The sequence below is a fragment of the Carettochelys insculpta genome, chromosome 1 (genome assembly GCF_033958435.1).
Source record: "Carettochelys insculpta isolate YL-2023 chromosome 1, ASM3395843v1, whole genome shotgun sequence".
Lineage (NCBI taxonomy): Eukaryota > Metazoa > Chordata > Testudines > Carettochelyidae > Carettochelys > Carettochelys insculpta.
The window spans coordinates 309,728,959-309,754,663 of NC_134137.1; the positions used below are offsets into that span (position 1 = coordinate 309,728,959).

Here is a 25,705-nt window from a genome sequence, read left to right on the forward strand (position 1 = left end):
TACTAATGAAGTGTTGTGATGCAAATTAGGCTTCATTAGCCAAATTCTCCCAAGCAGCAACTTCAAAGTGGCAAACTTCTAAATGCCTGCACTACTTCCAAGTGCCTTTACTCTCCAAAACTTCAAAGTGCCTGCAACTAAACAGCATGCTGGCACTTCGAAGTCTGACACTTCGAAGTTGCCATGGGGGAGAATTTGCCTAATGAAGTGCTGCATGTGCACTGTAGCACTTCATTAGTAATCTCCCATCACCCTGATTACCATGAGTTCTTCGAGAAAGAGGGCAAATATAGAAATAGCTTTAGTGTTGTAACTACAGAGTTCCAAACAGAAGCATTCTATTTAGGTGGACTTTGCAAAGTTACATTCCTAAACAAGCAATTCAATGTCTACAAGTGAAGATGCTGTTTCAGTCTTTTTCCAATAAATTTCATGAAAGAAAAACAACCAACTTAAGATGTGATGGATGAGTTCATAGAAACATCATTTTAAAAGGCATTTCAAATACATTATAAGCTGCGTCTACACGTGCACGCTACTTCGAAGTAGCGGCACCAACTTCGAAATTGCGCCCGTTGCGTCTACACGCGTCGGGCGCTATTTCGAAGTTAACTTCGACGTTAGGCGGCGAGACGTCGAAGTCGCTAACCTCATGAGGAGATAGGAATAGCGCCCTACTTCGACGTTCAACGTCGAAGTAGGGACCGTGTAGACGATCCGCGTCCCGCAACGTCGAAATTGCTGGGTCCTCCATGGCGGCCATCAGCTGGGGGGTTGAGAGATGCTCTCTCTCCAGCCCCTGCGGGGCTCTATGGTCACCGTGGGCAGCAGCCCTTAGCCCAGGGCTTCTGGCTGCTTCTGCAGCAGCTGGGGATCTATGCTGCAGGCACAGGGTCTGCAACCAGTTGTCAGCTCTGTGTATCTTGTGTTGTTTAGTGCAACTGTGTCTGGGAGGGGCCCTTTAAGGGAGCGGCTGGCTGTTGAGTCCGCCCTGTGACCCTGTCTGCAGCTGTGCCTGGCATCCCTATTTCGATGTGTGCTACTTTGACGTGTAGACGTTCCCTCGCTGCGCCTATTTCGATGTTGGGCTGAGCAACGTCGAAGTTGAACATCGACGTTGCCGGCCCTGGAGGACGTGTAGACGTTATTCATCGAAATAGACTATTTCGATGTTGGCTGCACGTGTAGACGTAGCCATAGAGAATAGAGACCTATAGTTTTTAACAACGCCACACATACAAATGTCTTTTCTTTGAAACCACAAACCTAGATACCAATTCTAAAAAGGGACACTTGAGCACAGACCCTTACACCCATACATTCAGAGAACAATCCACTGACATTGGTCTCTTTGAAGGAGCTATACCTAAGTTTACATTTTCAGAATATGCTTGAAATTTGCATGCGTAGATTACAAGTGGATTGGCAGTATGCTATCATAACATGTCGAATAGTAATACAGATAATGTCTGCTTATGCGACTGTAAAGACAGGACATAGCTGATGGATTTGATTGCTAATGAGTCCTCGACAGTCATTTTCCAGATTTTTAACGAATGTGTTGACGGGAGATGCCCTTGAGAAACCTTAACTTCAAGGTACAAGTTTTTTTGTGGGTAAGTAGCTATTTGATTCAACAGACAGTGGAAAGGCCTTATAATTTTTTCCACTTAAAATAGAGTACTATTCTGCAACATACTTCTTTGTATTTCTGATGGCGCGAAAGTATATAAGTACCTTATAAAAAATTAAAATGTGTATTTACTGACTGAGCTATTTGACTTTTTGGTTTAGAGCACTTATAAAAGCAACACAGAACTAAGCTACTGACAGTTTTATGACACTTTTTTCTTGTCATAATAGTACTAAGCCTAATGTTACTTTTCAAATAATCAAATACTGTATGCAGTCATGTAAAACATGATGTTTCATAATGAGATTATGACCAATTTTCATAACACCTAAGCTTATAAAAGGCTAGGACCTATTCTGTCAGTCTGATTTCTGGATGAAGGTCTGGTTTTGTTCACAACAACTGAATATTTTGGAAGGAATTCACTGTATTATTGATAAAGTTTGGCATTTTCAATGTTGTATATTTCTTTACATTCAATACAACATTGAAAATGCCAAACTTTATCAATAATAATAAACAATTATATGCTTTCACCAAAAATATGCCCATCACCTTGATATCTGAACAGTTGTTATACCAGAAAAAAATGCTGAAATTTCTCTGGTCCCTGAAGAGTAAATTGAATATGCATGTAAGACAACATACATTTTCTCCTAAAGAAAAGAGGGAAAAATGGCATAAACATGCAGAAGTTCTCTAGTGTACAGAGATCACAGAGCAACTTGGATGTTTTGCCACCTACTGCTCTATATACCTTCTTTGGGCACTGCCATTTTTATCTTATAATTTCTGGAAATAACACCATCAAAAGTTATACTTCCAGGAATGAAAGCCTCACAGCTTTTCTATTCAGAATCCCCATGACAGTAATTTGCAGGTATTTTAATTCTATCTCATCTATTAAAGAAAGACATGCGTTTCCTCAACAACTTGTCTATTTTGACATCTTGGTTGCTGTAAGAAAGAGGAATCAATGTGTTTGTTTTGTCTGCAAGTGGCAAGGAATTGATTTCATTTCATTTATGCAGAAGTTAAATAATCGCCTCAGTTATTATAACATTCTGCAGAAACTCTGCATTAATGTTTGTTAGCTACTGCCAATAAAATAGAGTGCATGAGACAAAAAATATTTCATATCATTTCAATATTTTATTAATGGTACCACAGCTTCAGCGAAAAAATTAACATTTTCATAGCACTGCCAACATTTATGACCAATTTACTGTTTTTGTCTGTAGAGTCAAAAGGTAAGTGTACTGACTTCCTCCTTCACATAAGCAGGGGGCGGGAGGGCAGTAAAACCATCTAATAAAGTCTGTTGCACTTGTGAAATCACACAGTTCACCAGAGCTAGTCTCCTCTCATGTACAACACCAGTGAAAAACTATGTCTACAGTCCTTTCATAGCAGTCACTATTCCAATGGTGTTGCAATATTTTTCAATCAAATATAAATGTCATAAAGTTAAAGCAAAGGTCTACTGGCACATCAAGATCCTATACAACTTAAAGAGAAGCAATGCTATTGTATAATATAGTAGAAATTGGCCTAAGTTTAAGACTTAGGAAACAACTATACATACATCATTTGAAAAGCAGGTTATTAATCAAAATGCAGATTACTACTTTGCAGGAACACATATTGACAAAGACACCCCATTGTGTAGAGTGTGTATTTTTATGTACTATAGTCACTCATTAAGCTTATGACATTTCAAAAAAGGAAACCAGTATGTCTATTAAACATGTAAAATTATAACAAGTGCTGGTTACAGTTTTAGAGTACATAGTCTACTAAACCAAACAAATGAGCAGGGTCCTACACTGCTATAAACAAGTATTATTTCACTGACTTCAGTAGCATTGCAGTACTTTATAGAAGCTGAGAATCTGGCCCAATATAATTGGGTCAATCAAGCGTATTCACAGTAGAGTATGATTCATGATCTGAATAATCATGCTATGAAAGTACTGTAGTATACTATCTATTATATAACTGTGTGTCCTAAACAGTCTTGCTTCTAACAAACATTAGACTGTAAATATTTGATCATAGTTGGTGCAAAAGTATTACTATGGTGCTACAATCAATTTTTTGAAAAATTATATTGTATATTTCAGTTTCCTTTATTTTCAACAAAGCTAAAACGTTCAGAAGTGAAGTAATTACATGACCTTTGCCTTTTTTCATTCATTAGTGAATTGCTTTTCAACATTTTATTACAAAGATTCTGAACATGCCATACAAACACTGTTAACTTCAGCTTCATTCCTTAATCAGGTAAGCGGCAACAACCTTTTCTAAGAGTGAGGTCTGCAAAAATCCCATTTTATTTTGATTTGGCAAGCAATTGCACAATTTGTAATGCTAACCTTCCCTGGGATTCTAACATCAATCTGTTTAAAATCATCGGCAACAAAAGCATGTTTTAATAACAGAGATGTTGACATAATTACATTGGGGGTGTTCTTTTTCTGTCTTCCTTACTTTTTTGGCCTACTATCCCTCATGTAAATTCTTTGCTCAGCAGGCAACATCAAATAAATAATTATATTTAGAATAAAGAATCAATTAGGATTTTTAATAACAGACGACTTAATAAATTAATTCTGGGAGCCCTGGCAACATAACTCTGAGGAAGTTAGTCCCACTTTACTGTAAGAACTTTGGCGTAGGGAACCTCTTTTTGTTCTGTTTTTGCAGTGCCAAGCACAATATGGTTCTAACTTATGACCAGGGTTCGTGGGCACTTTCATAATATTAATAAAATAATAATAATCATAAAACACCTATTGTTATGTGAAACAGGACTGACTCCCCTCTCCAAACAACACTGGTGGGAAGCCATGCCTATAGAGCCATGTGCTGCTTCAAAAGTTATATTTGCATCCAATCTGCAATCCACAAGCATGGTACATGGCTATAAATCAGATAGCCACAGATTTGCAGGGCTCTACAGCTGCGTCTACACTACTTTCCTCTTTCAAAAGAGGAATGCAAATGAAGGAAATTGTAAATGCAAATGAAGCACTAATTTTCATATCTTGCACTTTATTTCCATAATCTCTTTTCAAAAGAGATTCTTTTCAAAGAAAATAAACAGTGCAGATGTGGCTCTTTCGAAAATAAACCCCGTTTTCGAAAAAAACCCATTTCTAAAAAAATTAGGAATAAGGTTCTTTCAAAAACAGGGTTTCTTTTCAAAAGAGCCACATCTACACTGCTTTTTTCTTTCGAAAAGAGATTATGCAAATAAAGCACAAGATATGTACCTCAGTGCTTCATTTGCATTTCTGATCTCCATTTGCATTCCTCTTTCAAAAGAGGAATGCAAGTGCAGAAACAGCCCATTTTTTTCAGGAATCAGGGTTTTTTCACAAAAGGTTTTTTTTCGAAAGAACCCCATCTATACTGATTTTTTTTTTAAAAAATCCCTTCCAAAAAAGGGATCAGACGAGATTATGTAAATTAAATACAGGATTTGTAAATCAGCAGTTCATTTGCATTTTTGATCTCCCTCATTTGCATTCCTTTTTTGAAAGAGGAATGTCATGCAGATGCAGCCTATATGTCTACATTACAGGGACTATACTGGCATAGTTACCATGGCACAGCTATGCCTGCATAACCCCTCAGTGTGGAAACAGCCTATTCTGGCAGATGTGATTTTTCCACTGGTGCTGGAACATGACCTCCCTAAGTAACAGTTATCTAGGTTGACAGAAGCATTCTTCTGTGGACTTAGCTGCACGCAGTGGAGGTTAAGTCAACATAGCTACATCACTCTGGGTATGGACTTTTCACACCTCCAAACAAACTTATCTATGTCAACCAAACTTTTAAGCAGAGACTAGAACCTAATATGCGTAACTCAGATGAAGTGAGCAGAGTAAACAGTTGAATGAGGCCTCTGCAGATTGTTTCAAGCTTTCTAAAGAAAGTGGATAACAACACTACAAACGTAATAAGTCTCATTGTGATGCACAGTATACTTTAAAAAAGAAACTATAACTATATAAAGATGCATTTGAATCATCTTTGCTATACCTCTAAAAGCATTTAGCTGTAAGCAAAATCTGAATGTTTTGTTCAATTTACAGAATGATTAAACTAACATGAAAATATACTCAATAAGTAGTTTACTCTTTTCAAGCAGGCATTTTATTAGCCTGCAATTTATCAGGATAAAGCTGCTTTGAAACCTGTCTGAAGATAAAATTTACATGTTCTCCCAGATTATACTGTGATAGAATATGCTGGATGAAACAGTGAAACTGCTCTTGAAAGCATCTCAGTGATACCTTGATTTAGAAAATCTTCAAACAAAAGTTTCCTTTTTCTTACTTTTGTGCTTTCTCTGTCATCTTTTTGCTGGTTTTCCTAGTTATTCCTTTCCTCAACTTTAAGATGAGAGCACCGACTATAAGCACCTTCAGCACCCATTGTGGGAGATAAGACTAAAGAATGGTAACTGCTATTCCACCGGAGCTGCAAATACTCAGCCTCTCTCACCCCAGACCTTAGGAGTTGCTGAACAAATTATATGTGGAGGACCCCCCCACCCCCAAACTGCCTCAGCTTGCCGTCCTTGCTCAGCCACAAGCGCTAGTGACTGAATGGGAATTTAGCCTGTCCACTCTGCAGGAGTGGGCTCCCTGGACAGAGAACGAGCCTGGCTTCCGAACAGAAACATGCAAAGTGCTGGGATATGCTTCTCCTTACTGGCAAGTAGAAGGCTACCCGGCCCAGGGAGCTCAGCAGGAAAATTAGGTGCAGGATTAAAGGAATCCCTGCTCAGTGCTCTAGATGATGGTCACGTCAGAGGAGCCTTTCCCTCCAACGCATCATAGCATCGAAAGGGCAAAAGCGTCAGGGGCGAGAGCTGCGGCCGGAGAAGCGCCCCACGCCCGTGAGAACGCGACTCTGCCCAGCTGTAGCGCGCACGGTCCTAGCGCGCAGCCCCGCTCCCGCGGCTCTCAGCGGAAAGTTGGGAACCATTTTTCTGTGCCCGGTTGGTTACGTCTAACCACGCGGACACTGCCCCGGCCCCGAGGGGCTTCTCGAGGTCAGAGGCGGGAACTGACGGGGGCGTTTCCCTCCCCCAGCAGGGCCAGCAGAAGTTACCTGTAACTTGGCACGCCCCGGGACGCCAAACGCGACGCTCCCGGCGCTTTCGAGCGGGAGGTCTCAGCCGGCTCGTGGCCCCGCTAGCGGAGCTTTGCTCCCAGAGACTGGGGACTCGGCAGAGGGGATCCTGGTTAGAAACAGGAGACTGAGACTAGGAGAAGGGGAGAGGAACGGGGCTGACACCTGCTGGGGCACACGGGGTGCCCCTGTGGCGCCAGACGTGAGCCCGGCGTCCCCATCGCCCGGGTGGGGCGGCGCAGCGGGGAGCAGGGCGGGAGGGGGGCAGCCGCACCTACCTTCTCTCCCCGTGGAGCACATAGGAGCTGCGGAAGAAGCCCAGCAGCTCGTTCTCGATCAGGGCGCTGAAGATGATCTTGAGGTTGTAACTGCGCTGCGCCTCCAGGCTCCGGTTGAGGACCACCACGAAGACCTGGTTCTGCGGGTAGAGGAAGAAGCTGGAGACGCGCACGGCGCCGGCGAGCTTGTCCTCGGCCACCTGGACGGCCTGGACGTGCACGCGGTGGGCGTGCAGCACGATGTAGCGGCTGGCGTTGAGGCACTCGAGCTGCACGTTCACCTCCCCGCAGAAGGTGAAGTTCTCCATGAAGGCGCTGAGCATCAGGTTGTAGTGCAGGGGTCTCAGGTGCCGGGGCAGGCGCACCTGGGTCCAGGGCGGCGGCTGCCTCCGCCGCTGCCACTCCTCCTCCTCCTCGCCCGTAGCCTCCTCCTGGCGCCCGGTGGGCTCCCCCGCCTCGTGGTTGAGCCGGGCAGCCCCCGGCAGGCTCCCGTTGCCGCTGGCCCTGGCCGGGCTGTCGGCGGCGGCGGCTGCCGGGCTGCACTCCTCGAAGCGCACGCTGAGCAGCACCGCGATCATGGTGACCACCAGCAGCGCCAGGATGGAGATGGCGAAGCCCAGCACCAGGCGCTTGTGCACAGTGATGTGCTGCTCGGTGGTGCGGGGTCGCACCCCCACCGCGTCCGCCCACTGGCCCGAGAGCGCCCGGCTGCCGTTCCGCAGGGCGGCGTCCTCCTCGATCATCATGGGGGTGAAGGACACGCTCTTCTCCCGCTTCTCGGCCAGGGCCATCACAGCAGCGACTCCGCCGGCTCCTCCCGCGGGGCCGCCGCCCCGCTGGGGGGCCGCGCAGGCATGGGAGGCTGCGGGAGGGACGGCCCGCCGGCGCGCCTCCGGCTCCTCCGTCGCTCACTTGCCCGGGAGCCGCATCCCGGCCGGCGAAGGGCGCCGCTCTGGCCCCGGGCGGGGAGCCCCTGGCGCGGGCCGGGCGCAGCGGAGCCCAAGTTGGGCTCCTCTTCGGGGCGCTGCCGGTCACTTCAGCACATGCTGCCGAGTGTAACTCCGCGCGCGGGAGGGGCGGGGGAGGGAGCGGGGCGGGGGGAGGCTCCCGCCCTCCCGCCGCTGCTCGCGAGAAACTCCCTCCCGCTCCGCGCCCGCCGCCGCCGCTGCCGCCTCCTCCTCCTCCTCCTCCTCCCCTTCCCCCCGCCGCGCGGGGCGGCCCGCGCTCTCCGGGGCGGGGGCGGGGGCGGGGACAGCGCCTGCCTCGCTCGGCGCTGCCGGCTGGCTGGCACCTGCAGCCTCGCCTCGGCAGCGCCTGGGGACCGGACAGCGGCTCTGCCCGCGCCCGCCGGCAGGTACGGCGCCTTCCCGCCTGCGGGGCGTGGGGGCGGGGCGCTTCACCCACTGACAGCGGTTACCGCGGGGGGGGAGGGACCCCGGTGTAGCGGCTTCCTCCGGGCTGGCGCGCAGGACTTCCCCTCCCCCCTCCAGGGAGCTGCCCGCCAGACGCGGCAGGAGCCGCTCTGCCATCCCCGGCCCCGTGACTCGGCCTGCGCCTGGGCTGCGCTAGCTCCCTTCCCCCAGCCCCCCTCTGCGCCGCCGGCGGGAGAGGGGAAGCCGCCCGGCTGATCCCCACCCCACCCCCACAGACACACAGGCAGAGCCTGCGACGATGAGATGTGGCCTGTGGCAGCTTCCACATCCTCCCAGCCGCAGGATTAGCTGGGATTGGGTAACAAGCAGTCAGGCGGCACCCTGGAGCCTGGCAAGTTCAGTGGGGCATGAGCTGCCGTGGGTAAGAGCCACTTCTTCGGGTGATTGGAGGAGGCAAAACTAGAATCCGGGGCTTCCTACAGTAGGGAAAGAAGAGGGAAGGAAAAGGGGGGTTACTTAGCACTAGTGTCGCCAATGAATGAAGCAGATTAAGTCGGATGTGCCCCATTCCGGCAAATGTTAAAGATGGGGAAATTAACATGTGCGCATGTACCTTCCCTACATGCCTATGGGACAAGCGCCCTGTGTGTTAATTCGATCTACTTCCTAAAGAGTTGCTGAGGGTGGGTTGGAAGGGCAATGGTTGGATCACCTAAGTTATGTCTATCCTAGAGAGTTTTGTTTTCCAGGCTCACGGAGTGTCCACACTAAAAACACCTTCTGTCAGCAGAACTTGGCACCTTTGTCAACAGCTTTCTGCATTTCCGTCACAAGGCATTATGCCCTTCTCAACAGAATCCCTTGACAAAAAAGCTGTGGAGATGCTCCAGGCGGCCCTCTGTCAACAGACAGGGGTTCCAGGTCACTGCACAGCCCTGTCTGCTGTGCTTCCAGTTGGCTGTTCTGTCAAGAGAGCATCCGGGCAGTCCGGCCATCCTCTGTCGACAGAGTGATCCGCTTTTGTGTGTGGCTGCAATCTGTCAACAGAGGTTTTGTCAGAAGATATCTTCCAACAGTAACGTCTGTTGACAGATCTCTGTAGTGTAGACATAGCTTTAGAGACTGATCCTACAAAGGCTTAAGCAGGTGAGTAATTTTACTCAGTTAGTGTTTAAACCAGTAGGATCATGGTGCTGAGTAACATGTAAGCATTGGGTGGAACTCCTAAAGAACACAAGACTGGAGTCACACAGCCCATTTTCTCAAAGGGAGTATTCTGGTACCTAACTTAATATAAATACCTTAAAGGCCTCTGTATCCTCTATTCGAGGAAAGTAGATACGTACCTTCTTCTATCCATCCTTATTCAAGAGAGCACTTGCTGAAATTTAAACTTTTTCTTAAATCTGTTCTACTTAAATTTAACAAAAGCATGTGCTAAAATGCCATCCTAAATAGGGATGCTTTGCAAACTCAACCTAAATATTTCTAGGGATGCAAAATTCAGATGAAAAATTTTAACACACACTACCTCTGCTCCTTCTCATCCCCCAAAATATGTGTTGTTTGGATCAGGTGGGTTGGTTCACAATTTTATCAACATAGAACCAACCTCCAAAAGTCAGATCTGGATCTGGATTTGTATTCCGTAACATACCTTTTCTTCATTCTGTGATCTGGCAACTGTTTCTGTATCCCATAATCAAAGCAATTTAGACCCCAATCCTGCAAAGAATTTCATTTGTGTTAAAACTTTATACATTAAATTCAGTGGTACTATTCATAAAGTACATAATGTTAAGGACGTGTTGTAAGTTTTTGTGGGATCAGAGTAATATTTTCTAAAGGGTTACTTTTTAAAAGATTACTTATGCTTTTGAAAATATCAGTAGGGGAACTCTTATACAGAGGTCAATGAAGTGGGATGTGCTGGCCATATTGTCTTCTGAAAATATGACTGGTCTGAGTATGCACTAATCTACTACTAGTTGAACATTTCCAGTATGGCACCCCTGGGGCCTGACTGGTGCTGAATGAGAGAATTTCCCAAAGTACAGGAGGTCGATATTGTCCAGCAGCATTACCAACACTTCCACTGCTTACTGGGATTGTAGAAGACATTGAGGGGGAAATTACTGCCAAATAACATCACAAAACACAGAGCCAGGACTGGTGGCTATAAACAAAGTTTCTGGCACCATGGAAAACTTGGCCACACACTTGATAAGTAGACAGCCTGCTAACTAAAATCATTCTAGACATTGGATGTTGCCAGACGAGAGTACCAGGCAAGAGATGTTCAACCTGTACCTGCTTTAGAAATGCTGTCATATCGACTATAAATAGTTGTCATTCAAGCCAATCAGATTTTAGAAAAACAAAAAATGAAGGCTCTGGAATGACCAAAACCCTAGTTTTTATTTTACAGCACAGTGTCACATAGTGGAATAGTATAAAATAGAATAAGCCAGCTTCAAATTGTCTGTTCTAGTAGACTTATCCTGAGTAAAATCTCTGTCCTAACTAGTTTTTCCATTTTTATTGCACTATTATCCATCCACCTGTTACAAAAGGCAGAAAAACAGCAATCCCTATAGTGGCTCTAAATAGGTTTCATTATATGTTGACATTATAAGTCTGAAGCATACCATGAAAACTGTTCCCCTGTGATTAAAAAAAAAAAAAAAAAGAACTGACACGGGGATATAAAACCCAAAGCTGTGGGTTTAAAAATGTCAGTTTCATTAAACATTTTAAAATGGACACAAAAGAAGTGCCTGAGTCAATTTAAAGTGTTTTGTGTGTGGGCTGTCAATAACAGGTATCAGAGAGAGAAACACCATCTTCTGTATTATTTTTTCCTGCCAAGTTTTCTAAGTTTACATGTTTGTTCCCGCCAAGAGCTCAGAAAGACATTTCAGCAAAATCTTGTTTTAATGGTACAGTTAAACTTTTTCAGAGAAAGGGTCTTCTGGAAGTGGGATTTCCTTCAGAAGGACCCCCATATTCTTCCAAAGAAACCCAATCTACACAGCAGCTTTGGCTTCTGGAAGGGGATCTTCCGAAAGCGAGGTTTCTCAGGAATATGCAAATAAGGCATGAAATATTTTAATCTGCACCTCATTTGCATCTTCGGCTCCACTCATTACCATGCCCCTTCTGGATGAGGGGGGCAAGTGTAGAAGTTGCCAAAGAGACCTGATTTTACTATATTTTATAAATTTCAGGGGGGTTTTTTTAAGTAAAATATTGATCATGCAACTGAGAGCAGGGAAGGAGCTAAAATTTTATAGATAAATGTTTTTGTGAAGGCATCTCATACAAGTAGAATCTTTAGTGTCTAAGACAACCCACAGTTCCATTGTGCCAAATTTAGAGGGGAGTTTTAACACAATATAAGAAGACACAACATTCTAGCTATTGTAGCATGTAAATTGTGTCTCTCTAGCTGAAATTTTCAAAATCAGTTATGGGATTCAGTCACATAACAGGTTTAAAATCTCATCCCCCTTAAACAGAGTAGATTAATATTAGAAGAGGTGATGTGTAAGAGGTTAAGGATGCAGCAGTAAGCAATGATGGGTCTAATTCCATAGCAGTCGGAGCACAGGAAGGTTTAAGTGAAAAGAGCTTAGAGTGTCTTCTGCTATCGGACCAGTAGTTCATGCAACACTCAAAGAGTCTTCAGTCTCCCCTCAGATCTTCACAGATTTGCTATATGGAATAACATATGTTAAAGAACTTCTGCTAGTAGCTTCTGTGATAAGCAATTGATGTGCCCAAATTATTGATCATTCTCAAACCACACTTTACCAGTTTAGCCGTTTTTCATGTTCATAATTGTGAATCTCGAAAATATAGCTTGATCAAGTACAGGCATTTTTAGCTAAACTCAAAAGTTTTCATGTTCTATATTCTGAAACTGACATATTTGTGGCCAATGTGTATAGTATAGCACCTTGATGTAGAATACCATATAACTCTACATAGATATATAGCCTACAGGACGGTCTCTATACACATTTGGCAAAGTCTTTGAATGTTTTCTTATCCACAGTGGTAAGTGTATTTTATGCATTTTATAGACAATGCCTCTGAAACTCACTGTCAACTTGTCAGATGTCTTTGTGACATTGCTGGAAAAGATATCAGATCATGCCTCACTTTTATAGCAAACTCCTGATAATGACTCTCAGTTGTTCAAAACTTCCCTTAGGCCATCAAAATCTTGTGTGCATTCACATGTTATGAGATATAAGATGAGATTTCAGTTACTTTTACAAAATAAGAGAACATGTCACACACCCTCACCAACTAAGTGGAGCTGGTCCTCCTTAGACAACAAGTATGAGAAGAAACATGGATGAGTTTTAGATAATGCAGATGCCAAGTCTCTAGGTTGTATTGTGTATATGAAGAATTGAGAAGGGACCCCAGTAAAACTGGGGCAGGGTTGTGTTAAGATTCCAGTGACACAACATAAGCAGAGGTACTTTATAGGCTTAGCAGAAAAGTTCTATAAATGAGCAGCCTTCTTGTATATCTTCCAGTTGGGTACAATTTATTCATAGAATCACAGAATGCTAGGACTGGAAGGGACCTTGAGTGGTCATCAAGTCCAGCCCCCTGGCCTCATGGCAAGACCAAGTACTGTCTAGACCATCCCTGACAGACATTTATCTAACCGGTTCTTAAATACCTCCAGAGATGGAGATTCCACAACCTCCCTAGGCAATTTATTTCAGTGTTTGACCACCCTGAAAGTTAGGAACTTTTTCCTAACGTCGAACCTAAATCTCCGTTGCTGCAGTTTAAGCCCATTGCTTCTTGTTCTATCCTCAGGGGCCAAGAAGAACAAGTTTTCTCCCTCCTCCTTAAGACACCCTTTTAGATACCTGAAAACACTATCATGTCCCCCCTTCTTTCCAAACTAAACAAGGCCAATTCTTTCAGCATTTCTTCATACGTCATGTTCTGTAGGCCTTTGATCATTCCTGTTGCTCTTTTCTGGACCCCTTCCAATTTCTCCACATCTTTCTTGAAATGCAGCGTCCAGAACTGGACACAATACTCCAGCTGAGACCTAACCAGTGCAGAGTAGAGTGGAAGAATGACCTCTCGTGTCTTGTTCACAACACATCTGTTAATACATCCCAGAATCATGTCTTTTTTTGCAACAGCATCACACTGTTGACTCATATTTAACTTGTGGTCCACTATAACCCCTATATCCCTTTCTGCCATACTCCTTCCTAGACAGTCGCTTCCCATTCTGTATGTGTGAAACTGATTGTTCCTTCCTGAGTGGAGCACTTTGCATTTGTCTTTATTAAACTTCATCCTGTTTACTTCAGACCATTTCTCTAATTTGTCCAGATCATTTTGAATTTTGACCCTATCCTCCAAAGCAGTTGCAACCCCTCCTAGCTTGGTATCATCTGCAAACTTAATAAGCATAGTGTCTATGCCAATATCTAAATTGTTGATGAAGATATTGAACAGAAACAGTCCCAATACAGACCCCTGCGGAACCCCACTTGTTATACCTTTCCAGCAGGATTGAGACCCATTAATAACTGCACTCTGAGTATGGTTATCCAGCCAGTTTTGCAAGTAGCAGTTAAGTAAAATCTAACTTTCAAAAAAGGTAGAATAAAGCTCATGATTGATAACTGATAGTCTGCTAATATTTCTATTTGTCATAATTCTGTCATAAATTGTACATTTGATTTACAGTGTATTTTAATTGCAAATTTATTTTGGCCAGTGTGTTTATTATACCTATAGTAGTTCATGCACTGAGAATTCACCAACATCAGCCTGCAGGTATGCGTAACCTAGGGACTATACAGTAGCTGGGGATAGCTGTCTGTTCATTTCCTGCACTGGGAGGTGTGGAGAGGAAGGCATTAAGAGCCTTTTGCCCCAGCTTGGGAAGTTTGTTCTGTTTGAGCTGCCTGAATAGTGCAAAGGAAGTAGACAGGGCAGAGATTCTACCCCGTGAATTCATATTTTTTTCACAAGACATTTGACATTCCAGATCTAATAAGTGAGGCTGATAAAAAATTCCTTTTGCTTTATTTATTTATTTAGTTATACTGGAGGGGGGAAACACTCTTATTAAAAATCCAAACAGCCATAGTGCTAAACTGTAGCAGAAAATTTCAGTGTGCACTTTAAATGTCAACACCAGACATCCAAAGTCACAGTGATGACCAAACCTTTCTTGTGCGATTTACAGAACTAATTCTATTTACTTCAGGGAGACCTCCTACTTGAGTAAGGTGAGTGAGATTAGGCCCTAAGCAATATATTGTTTTGTTGTTTTGAAATAGGGATGACTGTGTACAATCACAGCTTGGTTTAGCTTTACTTGGTCATTTATAAAGTAACAAATAAAAGGAGAAAGAACACTGTTTTGTGTTATGTTTTAGATAAGTAAAAGACCCATACAGTGAGTAGTTCAGAATTATCATGGGACGGGCAAGGCTGGTAGGTTTTGCTCTGTTCCCTCTTTCCTTTCCCTTTATTCTCTTTTTCTTTTTTCGTCCCTTTCGGTTTCTTCTGGAGTTGCAAGAGTTTGATTTCAAATGCTGCTGGAGTAATCATCATACTGAGGTGTGTCTGAGAAGCCACATATTGCCTACATTATTGCATGGGCACACAGATGACTAACTCTCTGCTAATGTTTTATGATCAGGTAGGACAGTGAAATTGAGGCATCAGAAGTATCCTCACATTGTACAGTTGGCCTTAATTCTGATTTCTTAGGGCTTATTTCAGTCCTATTAAACTAAAATGTCTTGTATTTTGCTCTTCTTAAAAGCTAAATGTCCTGGTCTTAAGTTTTTGGAAGAAACATACATCTATGTTAAACATGAATCAAATAATACTACAGCTTATATCCAGGTTATGACTGGTCATGAACTGGTGATGGTCACATGATCATACTCGATTAACCTGGCTGCAACATATCAGTAATAACCCTGCAGAGCGCCTCGTTGCCTGTAATAAAGCCAGGCAGTGTGGTCTTGGACACTCCAGTCTCTAAGCATAATGTTGTTGTTATCCAAATCAGATTGTGAAAATAAGTTATTTCTCCCATATGTTGTGTTTCACATGTTTATTCAGCCTCCCAAAATTGATTATTCTCTCTATCATTCACTTATTTTTATGTATTTTTCCCACTTAATTAAATGGCTAAGAAGCTAAAATAAATATGTTTATTCTCTCGTGGGAGTTTTACTTAAAGCTTGTTTTGCTTGCTTAACATAAAGCTTACTTTTAAACAAAGCATCCTTACATTTTTTCCTGTGAGCCATTGGTTTTTACTTTTCATTTACACAGGTTTAAGAATAACATTAGTTATAACATGCAAAACATAGATATAATGTTGTTTGCTTTTTTCCCAGTGAATAATTACACTTAAGCCTAGTTCAAGGTAATCAATTTGAAATAAGCAAGTGAGTTTCATAAGACAGAGAACAAAAATGTGTGGCTATTTCATTCTGCTTTAGAAACACAGGAATTGCCATACCAGATTAGACTGGTGGTCCAGTTAGTGCAGCATTCTGTCTCAGGCAGGCCCCGGTATGAACTTTTTCACAGTAAGGTGCAAGGAATCCCTAAGAATTTATATCCATTATAACATATACTTTAAAAAAATCCTGGTTTTGTTACTGTAGATAATCTCATTTCTAATCCTTTTTTCAAATATATTAAACTGTTAGGCTGTGTCTACAAATCAAAAATTCAAATGAGGTGCAGATTTACATATCTGGTGCCTCATTTGCATATTTTTTCAAGAGAGCTTATTTCGAAAGAAGAAAAGCACTGTAGGAGTGGCTCCTTCAAAAGTAAACCCTATCTTCAAAAGAACCCTTCTTCGCTTTTTTTTGGGAAGAAGGGTTCTTTCAAAGATGGGGTGTACTTTTGAAAGAGCAGCATATTTTTTTCTTTTGAAAGAAGAATATGCATATGAGGTGCCAGATACGTAAATCTGCACCTCATCTGCGTTTTAGATTTCCCTCATTTGCATACCTCTTTTGAAAGAGGAATTGAAGTATAGACACAGCCTTAGTTTTCCAGATATCTTGTAACAGTGTTCATAGGTTATGTGTTATATTTTTAAAAATAAGTATTTTTTATCATTTTTAAGTTTACTGTTTTTCAATTTTACTGACTGTCATATTTCTTGTACTATTAAAGAAGGAAAGTAAGAGTTGCTGATTTACCTTCTCTTTACCCATTTACAGTTTTGTATGCTTCCATTATCCCTCTTATACATGTTTCTACATTTAAAATGTCCCAATCTCTTACATCTCTTCCTATATGGAAGCTTTTCCCTGTGTTTAATCATTTTCATGGCCCATCCCAGCATCTCTTCTGTGTCTGTTACATCTGTTTTCCCTGGCTGATTAAATGTAATGTGTATATATATTTTATCAGTTCTACCACATCTGCTAGTTAAAAATTATAGATTCCAACAATTCCTGTCATAATGCCTTTTTATACAATTTGAGCTTTTATAGTAATATTGATGTACAAGAACTGTGGATTTGTAATGTATCAAAATGTCTCATTCATATAAAATAGATTTAATCCTGTTTTCTTTTTAAAGGAATAGTTACCAGAAAGGTTAGGCTAAAGGGAGACACTTCATTACAGCCTTAGAGTGGATTTAGAGACAGATGATCTTTAAAATAATCAGTAAACAACAGTTAAGAACCCAGTTCTTGTGCAGCTCTTAGTCAAATCCATTCACTTCAAGCATTCCCTCTATAAGGCTTCTGGCTTCAGTTCAGTAAAGCTCTTAAGCACATGCTTAAGTTTGCCCCTGTTCAGGACTATATGTAAGAGTATGGTTAAATTTAGATATGTGTTAAATAGAGGTGATCCTGAGCATGTGCCTGCAGTGCTTTGACTGAATTGAAATTTGCATGATCAGATGCTTTATCAGGATCCTTGGGAAAGAAGAGGGGGTTGTATGTGTGTTTTCTTTCTTATAAAGTGAACAATTCAAACCAGAGTCTCTCATGACAGCCACACTGATCATCTCTGGAGGTCTGAGGTACCTTCTGGGGCACTTTTGTGAGGAGTATGGTGACCTGCTTTCCACAAGCTGATGGTCTGGCTAGCATTTGGCTTCTCTCAGAATGAATGATGTTTACCTTCCTAGTATCTTTAGATTATGCAGTTAGATTATGATTAGATTATGTGCCACTGCTTTGTAGTGAGATTCAGCTCAGCAAACTTGGAAAGAGGTATTTGGCCATTGGATTTTGACTTCCAATGCCATAATGGCTTAGCAACCTTCTCTACATGTCAGTATTGGCTCCCACACAAGCATTAATGTCTCCAGGGACAATGAGTTTGACATGGTATGGCACTTCAGTTTTTATAAAATGCCTCCTTGACCTCCTCAGTCTGAAGTCATAGTCAGTCCATAGGCAGTAAGGATGGTTGTGCATAGAACACGTTTATGCAGACTATCCTAACTTGATTACTGAATCCCTTGGTCAAGCTTGCAGGCTGTGTCAGACAGTATGATAAGTTCTACCCCTGACTGTCTTGGTTCACCCTTGGCTTTGTCTATCCAGTAATAGAAGATGAGGCTTGGCACTGAGTCTGGTTCCAATGAAGGTATCAATTTCTGTTATAACTCATCAGTGTTTTGCCAGTAAGTCTGTTTCTCATTCCAGACTTTGGTCATAGTCAAGAAGAGTTCTGATAATCCATGACCCAAATGTCAATGTGTGAATCTTTGTTTTATTTCAACCACTTAGTTGGATGTCCAGGAGTAGGCTGTCTGGTACAGAAAGGACAGGCTATGTTCAGGGTTCTTTTTCAATCCTTTTCCTCCCCAACAGGGAGATCAGCACTATGCCTCAAAAGGCTTCCTCTGTCAGCTCAGGAGGATATGAGCTCCATATCTGCCCTGAATTTTGGAGAACAACCAACATTGTAAGGCTGCCTGTGTGCAGAATTGTGACTAAGGACTACCAACATCATCCTCTGCCTGTCCCTGACACCACTTCCCCATCTCCATAGGTAAGTTGATTGGGTTAAATGAGTTGAGCGATTGGCTGAGCAACCTGCATGATGAATGGATTTACATACAGAGCCTTTCCCACGCTCTCTCCCAAGTAGCTGTCACTGTGCTGGTACAATGGATGCCACAGAGATAGCAGATGACACCCATGCAGGATTTGTATTTGAAGATGAGAATACTAGTGATCAGTTAAAAATAATTGTTTTATGTTTGTAGTGATAAAAATTATATTAACTTTTCGTCAGCTTTAAACAATAATAATACAGTATCCATTCAAAAAATGTATAACTTCAACTGTCACTAAAGATGTGAGATCCTATCCTGACAGCTTTCTATACTGGGATTCTACTGACTTCCCTCTGATCTCAAAACCTTCAGTGTCCTATGTCTACCAGTAATGCTTGATTAAACTCCAAATGATAAAATGTACAGCTAATACATTATAGCAGGTCCTGCACCACATCATCAGGCATGCTATATAAATACCATTAATCCTATAGAATCACTGTTTCAGAATCATTCTAAAGAGCTTTCTAAAAATATATTAGTATCATTTTAACATCTCTCTGCCTGTGAAGACTAGCATTCTCTGTAGTACTAAGTTTCCATTAATGCAAGTCTCACAGGGAGTAAAAAAAAATTATAACTGGGCAAATTTAGTTAATATCACTACTCAATTTTACTCCAATGGCAAAAATACCCACTGGTATCTAAGGGGCCAGAATCAATCCCCTAAGTCTACAACCTACTTGATTAAATATCTGTCAATTTATAAATTAATTATATCATTATTTTAAAAGAGTAAAATGATGAAGATAATCATACATACTAGAAGTGAAATAGACGACCAATTAAAATATTGTTAAAGAACTAATATTTAGTTAATATTTAGATAATTGAGGTGTGGTATCTCTTGACAACACAAATTTAATACATCTAAAATGACTCATTTTTAAAAAATGTTGAAGCCTTTTTGGTTTGGTTTGGTTTGGTTTGGTTTTTGCTCACTGGAGTTTCTTTATCTCTTAGAGAAGAAAATAATTAACTACAGCTTGGTTACAATTATATCTGAGATTCCAGAATTACAATTAATAAATTACCCACACCTTTCTCATGTTCTTTAAAGCTTAACTTTTTGAGTTGGAGGAAATAACCATTTTTTGCAATTATTTATTTTTAAGGTCTTTCACAAAATAAAAGTGTAATTGACAGTAAAGTAAGCAATGTTTTTAACTAAAACAATATTGATTCAGCATATGGCCTGCTGTCTTTGGTTTTCACATTTTATTAAGACAATTTTCACTTTTCTCTTTAGTGACACCTTGTGGATCAATGAGTAATAAAAGGATGCAGGTCTCTCTTGCTGTATTAGATCTGTGACATATTTCATAAAACATATTGCAGGCTCTCTAGACTTCAGAAAATCTGTATTTTAGGGGAGGTAAGAGAGGGGAAACAAGGTACACAAAAATATCTGCTATATATTTATAATAGCTAGGAGAGAAGATGGAATGATTTATCTGAAATTGGAAGTAATAGGATCAACAAAAACCCAGTACTTATTTACAAGCTAATCATCAAACTTACCTTGGAAAATGAAAGTTGCAAGCTCCTAATTCTGTGAATCGTACCACAGGAAAATTGCTGACGTACATTAATGCCATCACTTTTGCACCATCCACCAACAAAAGTAATTAGGTGATTATAAACTCCATCTAGCCCCAGTTTCAGAAAAAATATACAAACAGATTGAGCACTGGAAGAAACTTAGTTATAAAAACCCGGTTGAGTTTATCTTTGAATTCAACAGACAGTTAATTTAACAAACAATTCTAAAAATGTAAAGTGACAAAGGACATATGTACTGTATACAAGCTTCAAATCTACCTTTATCTGGGGAATCACTGGAATGCTTTGCTCTGAAATACACCTCTGATATTTTGGTTATCATCAGATCTTAAAGAGCTGAATGTACTCATCCCTAATACATTACTGTGGGGAACTGAAGGCAAGTGAAGCTTTGTTCAGATTATGTTGTTGTGAAAATAAGATTATTTTTCAAATATTTATAAATTTTAAGTAAAATTTTTGGAACTCTTGTTAGTGCCCACAGTTTATTTTGGAGTTCAGTTGCCAAGATGTCAATTTTGATTCTTGTAAAGCACCAAACAAAATTATTTGTCTTAATATTTACTAAATACACAAAAACAAAGCAAGAGAGAAACATAATTAAAAACTTACAATGAAGAGTGACAACTCTTATTGAACTCCTTTGTGTTCTGTATCTTTGTACAAAATCTTTTAAAGGGGGAAATTATGCATGACAATATCTTAAACTGCTTCAGCAATAATTGCTGGGAAAGGGAGAGAGCCCATTTTGTATGATCGCTCTTAGTTTTTTTATGTTAAAGTTGGATCCTGTACTCAAGACAAATACCTGCAGATGGGGAGAGAGGGAAATTCAGCTTTTCTGATTGCTACAGTTTTGTTCCATAGGTGCTGAATTTCCTGGTGGATGGGTGGGTGCCTTACAATGGCTATGCAGTTCTCTCCCTTGGGGCTCTGCAACCACTCCATCTCCTCCCGTTCCCACTCTACTCCATCCCCAAAACATTATCCTCTTAACACTTCCCCCATCAGTAGCTCCTTTCTTCTCTGTCCTACCTTAAGGAGGAGGCAGAAATAAATAAGGTGGGAGGGCAGAGCTGCTGAAGAGCTGCTAAAGAGCTGATTGGCAGCTAGCCCCAGAGCAACAGCCCCGGCCAGCCCCCAGGGTGCTGAGCACAGTATTTCCTGTAAGCTGTGCAACCACCCAGGAGAACTTCAGGTGCCACCCAGCTGATTTGCAGAGTGCACACAACACTCAAAGCCGGCAGCACGTGTTTCTGTTTGTGGTGCACAGCTGCACATGCTTTTGTGCATATAACAAAATTTATTCTGTCCATGAATGGAAGAAATTAGAAGGAAGTCTGCTGAGCACCCCTTATTTTTCCTTCATGGGTGCCTGAGCCCTTGAGCATCCATAGTGTCAGCATCTTTGGTTGGAACTGGCAGAGCAGAAGCACAGCACATGTGCCAAGACAGAATGGAAGGTGTATGGAGAGGACACCCATCTGGCTACAATTCCTTATTCAGCCACAGGCTTCATATCTGATATTGGGCAAATCACTCCATCTACCTTGTACCTCCGCTCCTCGTGTGCAAAATGGTGTTGGCACTTTTCACATGAGTGAGAATAAAATCCATTCATAATTGTGAGATATTCAGATACTCTGGGTGTGTCTACACTACAGAGTTATTCTGGAATAGTTTATTCTGGAGTTATTATTCCAAACTAAAATATTCCAGAATAGCATGTTTACACTACAGGGAAGCCCCAAAATAAGCAAAACATTCTGAAATAGTGGGTCCACTCACGATAGGGCCTATTTTGGATTAGAACCCCTGAAAGCACAGCTGTGAAGAAATACCTTGTCTACACAGCAGCTTTATTTCAAAATAAACCATTCCAGAATAGCTTATTTCAAAATAGCCCCTTTCCTTGTCTACACAGCCCCTGTTCCAAAATACCTGTTTCAAAATAGGTGCCATTCCTCGCGGCTATTTTGAAAGTGTAGACACTCACAAAATTATTTCAAAATAGCGGCTGTTATTTCAAAATAAATTTGCTGTGTAGACATACCATCTGATGCCTAGCACCAACAGTAGAGTCAGACAGATTTGGCAAGTTTGTAGGGAGTTAGAAGAGTATTCTGGTACCTCTGCTAGTTCTGCCCGGTTCCCAGCTTCTGTGTTTGTGGGATCCTAGTGCTAGCGCCCCATAAGGGGAACCATTCCTGGGACAGGTGACCCCTTTCTCTCTGCAGATGCAGGGTGTCTTCTAAGCCAACAGATGCCAATGCTGATTGACATTGGATCAATGGAGAAGTAGCACAATACAGGTGGGACCAACCCTCCCAGTGTGGGGACTGAGCATCTGTAGTGCAGCTAGAGGCTGGCAGTGTCAGGACCTAGAAAGCAGAGTTGGCCCAACAGTAGAGCCCTCCCCTCCCCACTGCATGCTCCAGGTAAAAGTAGGAGGGGGAGCTGGGGACAGGGTGGGCTTTGTGGGGAAACCACCCCTGATCTACTGGACCTCTACCACCAACTTCCCCATCTTTCTCCCAGCTCCCCTCTGCTCCCTCTCAGGACTTCCCCACTGTCCCACCCACAAGTACATACTTCACTCCACTCCCCCCATTCAGAACCATTTTACACCATCTCAGGGCTTTTGACACTAATTTACTTATCAGTGGACACTTATCAGTGGATGCAAACACTGATTAGGACCATGTAAATACTCAGAGTGTAACTAGCCACTCCTGGCATTAATAATTGTTTTGAGGTGGCTGAACTGATTAAGTTTGTGCCAACTACACAAGAGGCAAAATCAGATATGGGAGAGGCATATGTTGTGCAAGATAGGGATGAGAAGTGACATACAAGGAGGAATATAGCAGGAACAATAGGTTCACATCTCATTCATTTCTCTACATACAGCCAAGGAGATATGTGTTTCTTGTCTTCCCCTCCTTCTCTGATCAGGACATCTATGAAGTTCAGATTGTGAAATGTTTCCACTTTATTATAAGTAATCATATTATGGAATATGTAGAAGGATAAAATCAGAATGAACTATTTGGTATTATTGAAAGAAATATTTTGATAAGTACCTACTGGCTATGTCTACACTAGCCCAAATCTTCAAAATGGCCATGCAAAGGGCAATTTCAGAGATTGCTAATGAGGTGCTGAAATGCATATTCAGCGCCTCACTAGCATGCTGCCAGCCACAGCTCTTCAAAATTGCCGCTTTTCACTGTCGCACGGCTCATCCAAACAGGGGTCCTTTTCGAAAGCACCCTACCAACTTCGAAATCCCCTTATGCCTGTCTGCTCATAGGAATAAGGGGATTTCAAAGTTGGCGGGGTCCTTTTGAAAAGGACCCCCATGTGAACAAACCGCGCGGCAGTGAAAAATGGCAATTTTGAAGAGCCGCGGCCGGTGGCATGCTAATGAGGCACTGAATGTGCATTTCAGCACCTCATTAGAAATCTTTGAAAAGTGGAAAAGCTCCAGGGCCAGACTGCATTCCCTCGGAAGCAGTGAAGGTGGACCTTGAAACCTCTATAGGCATGCTGTACGAACTCTTTGGCAGAATATGGGACACCAAGGAAATACCACGAGACTGGAAACATGGACATATAATTAAAATACCCAAGAAAGGAAGTTTGAATGAATGCAGAAACTGGAGAGGTATCACTCTGCTCTCTATTCCTGGGAAAGTCTTTAACAGGATCCTGTTGGAGAGAATGAAAGCAGAGATTGACAGGCTGTTGAGGGATGAACAACCTGGTTTTCGGAGTGAGAGATCATGTGTAGACCAGATAACGACCTTGAGGATCATCATAGAACAGTCATTGGAATGGAACTCCCCCCTGTATATAACTTTCATAGACCTTGAATAGGCCTTTGGTAGTGTAGACAGAAATACACTGTGGAGACTGTTGCAGTATCATGGCATTCCCCAGAAGATCATTAATCTCATTCAAGCCAATTACGAACCCTCCACTTGCTAGGTTGTATATAATGGCACTCTGACAGAATCTTTCACTGTCTGAACAGGTGTGAGACAGGGATGTCTACTCTCACCATTCCTTTTCCTTATAGTTATGGATTGGATTATGCTAAAAACAACAAGCGGACACCAGAGAGATATTCAATGGACCTTCTCTCGCCAATTAGAGGATATCAATTTTGCTGATGACATTGCTCTCCTGGCACATCGGAATGAGCATATGGGCAGCAAAGTTGCAGCACTAGATAGCGCTGCCTCAAAGGCAGGCCTGAAAATCAGTAGATGTAAAACTAGAACTATGAGGGTCAACCACACTAAACAAGACAACATCACTTTAGGGGGAGAGACCCTCGAAGACGTCGAACAATTTACTTATGTGGGTAGTGTTGTGAATAAAGATGGTGGTACTGACCTAGACGTCAAATTCAGGATTGGCAAAGCCACAGCAGCATTTCAAACTCTGTGACCAGTATGGAGATCACACAACATCTCTGTCGAAACAAAGCTGAGAATCTTCAATTCAAATGTAAAGTCCGTCCTGCTGTGTGCCTGTGAATCATGGTGCACCCCAAAGTCCTCAACACATAAACTGCAGACGTTTTTGAATAGATGCCTGAGGTACATATTAAAATAAGATGGCAAGACAAAGTCACAAATGAACACCTGTGGACACGAACAGGCCAAGAGCCAGTGGGGATCCAAATAAAAAGGAGAAAATGGGGATGGCTGGGACATACTTTGAGGAAATCCCCATCCAGCATTGTTCGACGTGCCCTAAAATGGAATCCTCAGGGGAAACGCAGCCGAGGAAGACCCCGAATAACATGGAGGAGATCTACAGTCACGGAAGCACAAGAACTGGGATATTCATGGGGCCAGATTGAAGCCATTGCCCAAGATAGAACCAGGTGGAGGAGCCTTGTGGATGACCTATGCCCCACTTGGGGTTCACAGGTTAAACAGTTTATCTTCACTTCGCATCTATGAGGAGAAGGGGTGGTATTGTCCTGGACATGGAGGCTACGTCTACACGTGAAGCCTACATCGAAGTAGCTTATTTCGATGTAGCAACATCGAAATAGGCTATTTCGATGAATAACGTCTACACGTCCTCCAGGGCTGGCAACGTCGATGTTCAACTTAGACGTTGCACAGCACCACATCGAAATAGGCGCTGCGAGGGAACGTCTACACACCAAAGTAGCACACATCGAAATAAGGGTGCCAGGAACAGCTGCAGACAGGGTCACAGGGCGGACTCAACAGCAAGCCGCTCCCTTAAAGGGCCCCTCCCAGACACAGTTGCACTAAACAACACAAGATCCACAGAGCCGACAACTGGTTGCAGACCCTGTGCATGCAGCATGGATCCCCAGCTGCAGCAGCAGCAGCCAGAAGCCCTGGGCTAAGGGCTGCTGCCCACGGTGACCATAGAGCCCCGCAGGGGCTGGAGAGAGAGCATCTCTCAACCCCTCAGCTGATGGCCGCCATGGCGGATCCCGCTATTTCGAAGTTGCGGGATGCGCAATGACTACACGGTCCCTACTTCGACGTTGAACGTCGAAGTAGGGCACTATCCCCATCTCCTGATGAGGATAGCGACT

General features: G+C 42.6%; 1 protein-coding gene and 1 long non-coding RNA gene across 4 annotated transcripts in view; one reads left to right on the forward strand and one right to left on the reverse strand.

The window, feature by feature from the left end:
* TRHDE (thyrotropin releasing hormone degrading enzyme) overlaps positions 1-8,122 on the reverse strand; it is a 384,180-nt gene extending 376,058 nt beyond the window's left edge. The window contains exon 1 of one of the 2 annotated variants that reach the window (XM_075012759.1): positions 7,060-8,122. In XM_075012759.1, the coding sequence (XP_074868860.1) occupies positions 7,060-7,850 (791 nt within the window). In that variant the 5' untranslated portion in view covers positions 7,851-8,122. The remainder of the gene's footprint in view (positions 1-7,059) is intronic. The other variant, XM_075012751.1, reaches the window with a different exon arrangement.
* Positions 8,123-8,248: 126 nt separating this feature from the next.
* Positions 8,249-25,705, forward strand: part of LOC142022678 (uncharacterized) — a 37,010-nt gene continuing 19,553 nt past the window's right edge. The window contains exons 1-2 of one of the 2 annotated variants that reach the window (XR_012648020.1): positions 8,249-8,413; positions 18,302-18,482. This is a non-coding gene — a long non-coding RNA (uncharacterized LOC142022678). The remainder of the gene's footprint in view (positions 8,414-18,301; positions 18,483-25,705) is intronic. The other variant, XR_012648019.1, reaches the window with a different exon arrangement.